At 40.1% G+C, this 10,432-nt stretch overlaps 1 protein-coding gene across 1 annotated transcript in view; it reads left to right on the forward strand.

Annotated features, from left to right (window-relative positions):
* Positions 1 to 173: 173 nt before the first annotated feature.
* LOC102239933 (cytochrome b-c1 complex subunit 2, mitochondrial) overlaps positions 174 to 10,432 on the forward strand; it is a gene marked incomplete at its 5' end in the record, with an annotated part of 36,579 nt that continues 26,320 nt past the window's right edge. Inside the window, 6 exons of the mRNA XM_005873349.2 lie at positions 174 to 311; positions 1,566 to 1,649; positions 1,766 to 1,915; positions 3,101 to 3,165; positions 4,803 to 4,859; positions 5,255 to 5,379. Of these exons, the coding sequence (XP_005873411.2) occupies positions 174 to 311; positions 1,566 to 1,649; positions 1,766 to 1,915; positions 3,101 to 3,165; positions 4,803 to 4,859; positions 5,255 to 5,379 (619 nt within the window). The remainder of the gene's footprint in view (positions 312 to 1,565; positions 1,650 to 1,765; positions 1,916 to 3,100; positions 3,166 to 4,802; positions 4,860 to 5,254; positions 5,380 to 10,432) is intronic.

The raw sequence follows: 10,432 nt of genomic DNA on the forward strand, positions 1-10,432 counted from the left end.
AGACGCCGGGAGCGCCTCGCTGAGCTATTAGGGAGCGCCTCACCTGCTAGAGGGGGGTCGGAAGACCAGGGAATGGGGTTCTCCGGGGCTTGATGTTGAAGTAGATGTACCCGGATTATACCAGTCCAGGCTGGTTATCTTCTCCGCCCTGGCCTAGACCCGCCGGCGATTAACCACCCTCCGAGGGCTTCAGGGAGTCAGGCAAAAGGTCCCAAAGCTCCCTGCCATTCACCACCTTCCAGCAGGAAAAAAACAACTCAAAAGTAACAACTGGAGAGCGCCAATGTAAACAAATTGCGGGAAACTTGAAAGTAATTATTGTTTCTAATTATAACATATTTTACATAAGAACAAATTTATACCTGTTTTGTTATTTAAATGACCTGGTAATTGCTAGGATAATTCTTTGAATGGGACAAATAAACACATAACCCACGAAGCGTCACTGTTCAGGCACATTTGAAGGAAAAGTACCAAAATCTCCCTTGGCAATAGAACTATGGATTACTCATATTTGAACTTCTAGGCCCACATGTCATAAATTTTAATTTTGGGATAATTAAAAGCCAAAATCACAAGTAGGGTTAACTATACCACAACCGGCAAACAAAATTGAAGATAAAGCAGAGCTCATTGTAATTATCATTATAAAGTCTTGCAGCGAATGAAAACTAGGAACCAATTAGTGCACTGCTGCTGAAAGCACTATAAAGCGCCCTCTGTCGTTCACATTGGATCGTTTGATTTTGGCAATACTGTGTTTTATTAACTCTTAACATGATATCCACTAGTAACCTCGTAAACTTCACGCATGATAAAGTAAATTCTGGGTCCTGTATATCATTTGTCCAAGAAAAGTTCTGCATTTTAGATTCATTAGCCAACATTTAAGAGGACCCTTTACCTTATCGGTGGCTGCATATTACACACTGAGATTCTGCTGTGGGTGAGCTATTGTTAATCTCAGGATGATATAAATTTGTATTAGTCAAAGAAGATACAAATCTTCATTGTGTAGTCTCGGTGTAGCACACAAGAGAGTGAAGATACTGTGGGAAATCCTTGGGGCTTGGTAGAAGTTTTCCTTGGTATGCTTTGGATTTTTTAAAAGTGACTAAAATGATTAAGGAGATGTTATTTCAATTGGAAAGTAGACTAAAAAGATGAGACTCTTTGGGCAGATAAGAGAAGCAGTAATGCTAAAATCTATAAAAAGGTGTGGTTGTGACAATGCCACGCTTTTTAAAATGCATTAAAGCTAGAAAGAGCCACTTGAGCATTAATAAGGTAGTTAAAAGGTGTAAGAAAATACAGTAATTCTTTACATGGTAAAAGTGAGTATGTAGAACTTGGCATTCCTTCAGGCTCTACAACTCACAAATAAATAGAGTTTTAAGAGAGGCGTGGCTAAAATGGTGGGTTCATAAGTCCATGACAAGTTAATCAGCCAAATCTTCCCATGGAGTTCTTTTACCCCTGAACACCTTCTATTGCTTGGGCACACTAGGATACGATATACTGTTTTTCTGAGAAATGTCTGTAACCTTTCTTTTTTGTATGTTTAGAGATTTTATTCCCTCAAAGTTGCTCCCAAAGTGAAAGCCACGCCTGCCCCTGCAGGAGCACCTGTACATCCTCAGGACCTTGAGGTTAGTCTCACGGAGTGGCTCCCCGGAACCGACACATGCCTTATATCTTGGGTAATATAAAGACAGTAATCACATCTCTGCTTTATATTATTGTTTCTACTTTATTTTAAATACAGTTTACCAAATTACCAAATGGTTTAGTGATTGCGTCTCTGGAAAACTATGCTCCTGCATCAAGAATCGGTTTGTTCATTAAAGCTGGCAGTAGGTACGAGGACTCTAACAACTTAGGAACCTCTCATTTGCTTCGTCTTGCATCTAGTCTGGTAAGCATCTTTACTACCTCATTATGTTTAGAAATACCGTGGTCTCCTGGTCTACAGGAAAGAAAAGCAGTGTGCCTGTATTAGTTTGTGAGGGCTACCATAACATATACTTCAGACTGAGTGGCTTCAACAACAGAAATTATCCTCAGATTTCTAGAGGCTAGCAGTCACACTCAGGGTGTCAGTAGAACCGAGTTCCCTCTGCCCCGCCTCTTCCTTCTGGTGGTGGCAGCAGTCCTTGGTGTACCTGGGCTTGTAGCTGCATCTCTCCATTTTCTCCTGTCACACAGTATTTCCTCTGTCTCTGTGTCCAAATGTCCCTCTTACTTGAGTCTTCCATTCCTATTAAATTTAGGGCCCACTCTAATCTACTGTGACCTCATTTCAAATACATTTGCAAAAGACACTATTTTCAGATAAGGTCACAGTCACAGTGGATGTGAATTTTGGGGGGACACTATTCAACCCTCTACAATCCCCTAATATAACATGAAAAACCACAGGATATTTACCACAGAGAAGTATTAAATTAGTGTCCATCTGAATGTTCATGCTGGAGCATAAAAGACAAGTGTTTTTTTTAATTCAGTTTTTTTAAAAAAATATATTTTATTGATTTGTAAAAGACAAGTGTTTTTTTTAATTCAGTTTTTTTTTTAAATATATTTTATTGATTTTTTACAGAGAGGAAGGGAGAGGGATAGAGAGTTAGAAACATCAATGAGAGAGAAACATCGATCAGCTGCCTCCTGCACACCCCCCAATGGGGATGTGCCCACAACCAAGGTACATGCCCTTGACCGGAATCGAACCTGGGACCCTTCAGTCCGCAGGCCGACGCTCTATCCACTGAGCCAAACCGGTTAGGGCTCAGTTTTTTTTTAAATACCAAAAATTAAAAGAAAATTATTCTTTCCCATATGCAAATCTCTTTCAGAAAAGACTGATGAATCCAGTAAGCTTGTATTTGATAATGGAATTTTTGCCTAAATGTACTTTATATAAAAATCTATACTTGTGCTTTTTGGTGAACTTTGTTTTATAATTCTTAAACTAAAAAGGATCCACCATTCAGGTAAAGTTCCCTTTGAATCTATGACAGTAAGATAGTAGGTTATGATATAGTGTGCTGTTTGGCAAACTTAGCATTAAAAAACTAAAAACAATTGTTCTTTCTCTTTTAAGACTACAAAAGGAGCGTCATCTTTTAAGATAACCCGTGGAATTGAAGCAGTTGGTGGTAAATTAAGGTTTGTTAAAAATAAGTAATAGTAAATAAATAGTGAAAACTTATTGTAAGGGAACTTTTCTCTGTTATCAAGATGGTTAAGGATTTCTTAAAGAAGGAAAAAACTAATGAATTTGACTACATCAAAATGTAAATCATCTTTATGCTTTAAAGTAAAAATTTAATTAACTGGGCATAGATATTTGCAACACACATAACATGGAGAGGATTGTTTGGAAAAATAAAGAATTACAAGTTAGGGTGAAAAAAACAACCAAAGAGAAGATGGACGAACAAAGGATAGGAACAGGCTAATACCAGAAGAGGAAGCCAGAAACAGCAATCTTTACTTGTAATCAATAGTTTGCTATCATGCCACACCCAACAGTTTTTATATGTTGTGTTGGAGTGTTATGGGAGATGGAAATTATCTTTTACGGCTGGTGGGAGTATAAATTGATATAACTACTTAGAAAAGAATCAAGAAATACCTAGTATTATTGAAAATGAGCATACCCTAAAACCTAGCATTTTTTAATCCAGATGCACAAAGATGTCTTTGTAGAGCCTGGAAGCAATTTCAATGGCCACTTTTAGGGAAATGGGTAAAGTATGATACACTCAAATCATGGGACTACTACACCGCAGCTAAGGAATGAGCTAGAGCTGCGTATCAACAGAGACTAAAAACAATGTTTTATGGAAAATTTTATTTCAAGATTTTTTTTAAAGTATGAGGCACTTATAATTTTTTTAAAAGCAAAATAATAATGTATAATGCTTATGAATATGTTTGTCTCTAGAGTGGGAGAGAGTAAGGGAATTAGCCTGGGAAGGATACAGAGATCTGCAACTTCACTTGTCTTTTTTTTTTTTTTCTTAAGTTGTGGTAAAATAACATAAAATGTGTCACTTTTAAGTATACGGTTCTACAGTAAGTGGCATGAAGCAACCATCAGAACCATGCATCTCCAGAATGTTTTCACCTTCCCCAGCTCCTGCCAGCCACCTTTCTGTGTTCAGTCTCTGTGTTTTGACTACCTAGGTATCTAATATAAGTGGAATTATACAATATTTGTCCCTTTATGACTGACTTAATTCACTTAGCGTAATGTCTTCAAGATTCATCTATGTATAATATGTCAGGATTTCCTTTTTAAGATTAAATTATTTGCTTTTTTCTTTTGCTATTTTCTTATTAAAAATATCTTTAATATTTTTTCATTTCTCAATTATAGTTGACATACAGTATTATATTAGTTTCAAATGTACAACATAGTTTTTTGGGAGGGGAATTGTTTTTTCCTTTGATTTTTAGAGAGAATGGAGGGGGGCGTGTGGGGAGAGCCATCAATTGGTTGCCTCCAGTACATGCCCGGGGCTAAGGATTGAACCTAAAACCCAGGTATGTGCCCTTGACCGGGAATTGAACCCGAGACCCTTCAGTGCATGGGCTGGTGCTCTATCTACTGAGCCACACCAGTCAGGGTGCTTTTTAAATATTTTTAAAATTTTAATTGATGAATATGTATATTATTTATACTTTTTTATACTTCAAAATAGTTCTGTGGTTTTTTTCCCAAGGAACTGGTTGGTTTAACAAAGGTATAAGGGAAAACTTTTGATTCCAATAATTCATTGTCATTATTTCTGATGCAGTGTGACTTCAACAAGAGAAAACATGGCCTACACTGTGGAATGCCTGCGGGATGACATGTAAGCACCTGCATGTATTAGGACATCTGCTTTTTAAAAAAAGTTACTGATTTCAGAGAGAGAAAAGCATCAATTTGTTGTTCTACTTATTTATGCATTCATTGCTTGATTCATGTTTCTGCCAAACCTATGACCTTGGCATATTGGAATAACGCCAAAACCAACTGAGGTACCTGGCCAGGGCTAGGACATCTACTTTTAAAGAAATACTGAGCTGCTCAGTTCTAAATGTAGCATTATGACCTCTGAATTTGGTTTTGGGTTATGATTTGCCAAGTGCTTAAAACAGTGTACTTGCCACAAGGTTAAAGTTTAATTTGAGAGTGTTAATTACGTAGAATGGATGTTGGTTTTAAATTTTTGACTCCTAACTTGTATCTTGATGTCTTCTGTAGCGAAATTCTAATGGAGTTCCTGCTCAATGTCACCACAGCACCTGAATTTCGTCGTTGGGAGGTGGCTGCCCTTCAGTCTCAGCTGAGGATTGACAAAGCTGTGGCTCTTCAGAATCCACAGGCTCGTAAGTGCATTTTCAGATTACATCAGTTGTTTCTAAGATACTGGTTTTTTGAGAAGATGAGTTTATCGGAGGAAAAACAATGTCGCTGAAGTTTTTTTCTGCTTGGGTTTGAACATGCCTTTCTCATAAATTTGTCCAGTTTTTTAAATATATTGTTTGTTCTTTTGTTTCTAAATATTTATATTGTTAATTATTTTTCATCTTTGATAATATATATTGATTATGGAAACATAGGCATTTTCCTGTCCCTCCACCCCATGTTTTGTTCATCTGTTTGTTTTGCTTCCACCAAATCCAGCAGCAGTTTATTGGTGCTGCTGGTGTTGTTTATTGTTATGTATGGCTGTTACTGTTTAGCCCACCCACCTTTATTGGGTCTTTCCAAAGCAAGCTACTTAATTTTTTAAAAATGACTTTTTTGTATTCATATTTTATATGTATGTAATGTTTGATTATATAATCTTGACAAGTACAACTGGAAAAATAAATTTGTAAACAAGCACCACCCCTTGGAAGTCACACAACTTTTGGTAGAAGCAGATGTGCACGTAGACCACTCAGGTCTAAATAGGCTCCGTGTGGCATGGGCTTCGCTCAGCATGCAGGCCTGTCGCAGGAGACCCACTCGATTGGTCCTCTCAACTCCTGTCACCCTGCCCTACCGAGCTCACACCCTGTGGAAGTGTTTGTGGGTGCAGGCAGCCTGGGCCCACTCTACAGCCTTTCTTCAGAAGGCCCTGGAGGAAGACCAGATGGCCTCAGTGGGTGACGGAGTAGGCAGACCTCAGGGTGCCTTAGACCTTTCATTGATCTGCCCCCAGAGGAAGCCGAGGCTTGTACACAGCTTGGTCCCTCCCACACACACCCAAGCGCAAAAGAAGCAGCCACAAACAGTGAATTGTGTGGTAGGTCCAAACAGGTAGCCCAAGGCCAGTTACTCGCAGCATCTGACATCAGCCTGCACCAGAAACCTGCCCAAGTGGTTCTGGGACACCAACACAACCAGTGTTGGACTTCAGACCACACCAGAGCTCAACCCAACTAGCCACATGAAAAGCACATGCAAAGGGGGATTCCAACAGGCACCAGACCCTACTGGGAACAACTCCAACTGGGGGGGGGCAGGGCGCCTCCCCTGCACAGCGACTCATATACTGTGATCGAGGTTTATCCTTATAGTCAGCCAACCTGAGGGTTAACTCCACCCATGAACAGGCCCACAGCATGTAATACTCAATTACAATAGGAGGGCGCACATAACCCATAAGAGACAGTCCTGGAGCACCTAGCTCAGGTGATCTAGAAGATTGAGCCACTGAGTCCCACAAGACACCTACATCATAAAGCCATCATAACAAGTTGGGGAGTCATAGCAGATCTACCTAATACACGGAGACAAACAGAAAGGCAGCATGCAGACCCTCGTCTCCTGTCAACTGTTGGCAATATAATGAGTGCTTGGTTCATGTTAGCTGATGTTATTGCATGGTGATACTTTGTGTCACAAAGGAGTATGATCTTTGTTACGCCCGACTTCTACCAAAGAAATACAGGGTGTCCCAAAAAAATGTATACACACTTAACAGCTGATAGCTCAATTGATGTTTCTTTCTTTTCAGATATAACCCATTGGAATTAATTATCTGAAGTGTGTATATATTGTGGGGAGATACTTTAGAGATAGGATGGTAAAATTTACAAAAGACGACTTGTGTGTACAGAGTGGCTTCTTCCCCGCTGGTAGCAGTGAGGCTCCAGTCCTCATCCTTTCTGTCTGAGCAGTTACTGTCTACTGGCAGGCGTCTGCCTGCAGGTTTACATCCTCAGCCCATCTTCCCATTGCTGTGACAGTACAGTGATCCCTCTGACATGAACATCCAGTGAAAATCCTTTAACGGCTTCTAATTGTCTGTGAGAAATTCAGTCTCTGTGTTTTGACTACCTAGGTATCTAATATAAGTGGAATTATACAATATTTGTCCCTTTATGACTGACTTAATTCACTTAGCGTAATGTCTTCAAGATTCATCTATGTATAATATGTCAGGATTTCCTTTTTAAGATTAAATTATTTGCTTTTTTCTTTTGCTATTTTCTTATTAAAAATATCTTTAATATTTTTTCATTTCTCAATTATAGTTGACATACAGTATTATATTAGTTTCAAATGTACAACATAGTTTTTTGGGAGGGGAATTGTTTTTTCCTTTGATTTTTAGAGAGAATGGAGGGGGGCGTGTGGGGAGAGCCATCAATTGGTTGCCTCCAGTACATGCCCGGGGCTAAGGATTGAACCTAAAACCCAGGTATGTGCCCTTGACCGGGAATTGAACCCGAGACCCTTCAGTGCATGGGCCGGTGCTCTATCTACTGAGCCACACCAGTCAGGGTGCTTTTTAAATATTTTTAAAATTTTAATTGATGAATATGTATATTATTTATACTTTTTTATACTTCAAAATAGTTCTGTGGTTTTTTTCCCAAGGAACTGGTTGGTTTAACAAAGGTATAAGGGAAAACTTTTGATTCCAATAATTCATTGTCATTATTTCTGATGCAGTGTGACTTCAACAAGAGAAAACATGGCCTACACTGTGGAATGCCTGCGGGATGACATGTAAGCACCTGCATGTATTAGGACATCTGCTTTTTAAAAAAAGTTACTGATTTCAGAGAGAGAAAAGCATCAATTTGTTGTTCTACTTATTTATGCATTCATTGCTTGATTCATGTTTCTGCCAAACCTATGACCTTGGCATATTGGAATAACGCCAAAACCAACTGAGGTACCTGGCCAGGGCTAGGACATCTACTTTTAAAGAAATACTGAGCTGCTCAGTTCTAAATGTAGCATTATGACCTCTGAATTTGGTTTTGGGTTATGATTTGCCAAGTGCTTAAAACAGTGTACTTGCCACAAGGTTAAAGTTTAATTTGAGAGTGTTAATTACGTAGAATGGATGTTGGTTTTAAATTTTTGACTCCTAACTTGTATCTTGATGTCTTCTGTAGCGAAATTCTAATGGAGTTCCTGCTCAATGTCACCACAGCACCTGAATTTCGTCGTTGGGAGGTGGCTGCCCTTCAGTCTCAGCTGAGGATTGACAAAGCTGTGGCTCTTCAGAATCCACAGGCTCGTAAGTGCATTTTCAGATTACATCAGTTGTTTCTAAGATACTGGTTTTTTGAGAAGATGAGTTTATCGGAGGAAAAACAATGTCACTGAAGTTTTTTTCTGCTTGGGTTTGAACATGCCTTTCTCATAAATTTGTCCAGTTTTTTAAATATATTGTTTGTTCTTTTGTTTCTAAATATTTATATTGTTAATTATTTTTCATCTTTGATAATATATATTGATTATGGAAACATAGGCATTTTCGTGTCCCTCCACCCCATGTTTTGTTCATCTGTTTGTTTTGCTTCCACCAAATCCAGCAGCAGTTTATTGGTGCTGCTGGTGTTGTTTATTGTTATGTATGGCTGTTACTGTTTAGCCCACCCACCTTTATTGGGTCTTTCCAAAGCAAGCTACTTAATTTTTTAAAAATGACTTTTTTGTATTCATATTTTATATGTATGTAATGTTTGATTATATAATCTTGACAAGTACAACTGGAAAAATAAATTTGTAAACAAGCACCACCCCTTGGAAGTCACACAACTTTTGGTAGAAGCAGATGTGCACGTAGACCACTCAGGTCTAAATAGGCTCCGTGTGGCATGGGCTTCGCTCAGCATGCAGGCCTGTCGCAGGAGACCCACTCGATTGGTCCTCTCAACTCCTGTCACCCTGCCCTACCGAGCTCACACCCTGTGGAAGTGTTTGTGGGTGGGGGCAGCCTGGGCCCACTCTACAGCCTTTCTTCAGAAGGCCCTGGAGGAAGACCAGATGGCCTCAGTGGGTGACGGAGTAGGCAGACCTCAGGGTGCCTTAGACCTTTCATTGATCTGCCCCCAGAGGAAGCCGAGGCTTGTACACAGCTTGGTCCCTCCCACACACACCCAAGCGCAAAAGAAGCAGCCACAAACAGTGAATTGTGTGGTAGGTCCAAACAGGTAGCCCAAGGCCAGTTACTCGCAGCATCTGACATCAGCCTGCACCAGAAACCTGCCCAAGTGGTTCTGGGACACCAACACAACCAGTGTTGGACTTCAGACCACACCAGAGCTCAACCCAACCAACTAGCCGAAAAGCACATGCAAAGGGGGATTCCAACAGGCACCAGACCCTACTGGGAACAACTCCAACTGGGGGGGGGCAGGGCGCCTCCCCTGCACAGCGACTCATATACTGTGATCGAGGTTTATCCTTATAGTCAGCCAACCTGAGGGTTAACTCCACCCATGAACAGGCCCACAGCATGTAATACTCAATTACAATAGGAGGGCGCGCATAACCCACAAGAGACATTCCTGGAGCACCTAGCTCAGGTGATCTAGAAGATTGAGCCACTGAGTCCCACAAGACACCTACATCATAAAGCCATCATAACAAGTTGGGGAGTCATAGCAGATCTACCTAATACACGGAGACAAACAGAAAGGCAGCATGCAGACCGTCTCCTGTCAACTGTTGGCAATATAATGAGTGCTTGGTTCATGTTAGCTGATGTTATTGCATGGTGATACTTTGTGTCACAAAGGAGTATGATCTTTGTTACGCCCGACTTCTACCAAAGAAATACAGGGTGTCCCAAAAAAATGTATACACACTTAACAGCTGATAGCTCAATTGATGTTTCTTTCTTTTCAGATATAACCCATTGGAATTAATTATCTGAAGTGTGTATATATTGTGGGGAGATACTTTAGAGATAGGATGGTAAAATTTACAAAAGACGACTTGTGTGTACAGAGTGGCTTCTTCCCCGCTGGTAGCAGTGAGGCTCCAGTCCTCATCCTTTCTGTCTGAGCAGTTACTGTCTACTGGCAGGCGTCTGCCTGCAGGTTTACATCCTCAGCCCATCTTCCCATTGCTGTGACAGTACAGTGATCCCTCTGACATGAACATCCAGTGAAAATCCTTTAACGGCTTCTAATTGTCTGTGAGAAA

The sequence above is a fragment of the Myotis brandtii genome, unplaced genomic scaffold (assembly GCF_000412655.1).
Source record: "Myotis brandtii unplaced genomic scaffold, ASM41265v1 scaffold407, whole genome shotgun sequence".
In the NCBI taxonomy this organism is placed as follows: Eukaryota; Metazoa; Chordata; class Mammalia; order Chiroptera; family Vespertilionidae; genus Myotis; species Myotis brandtii.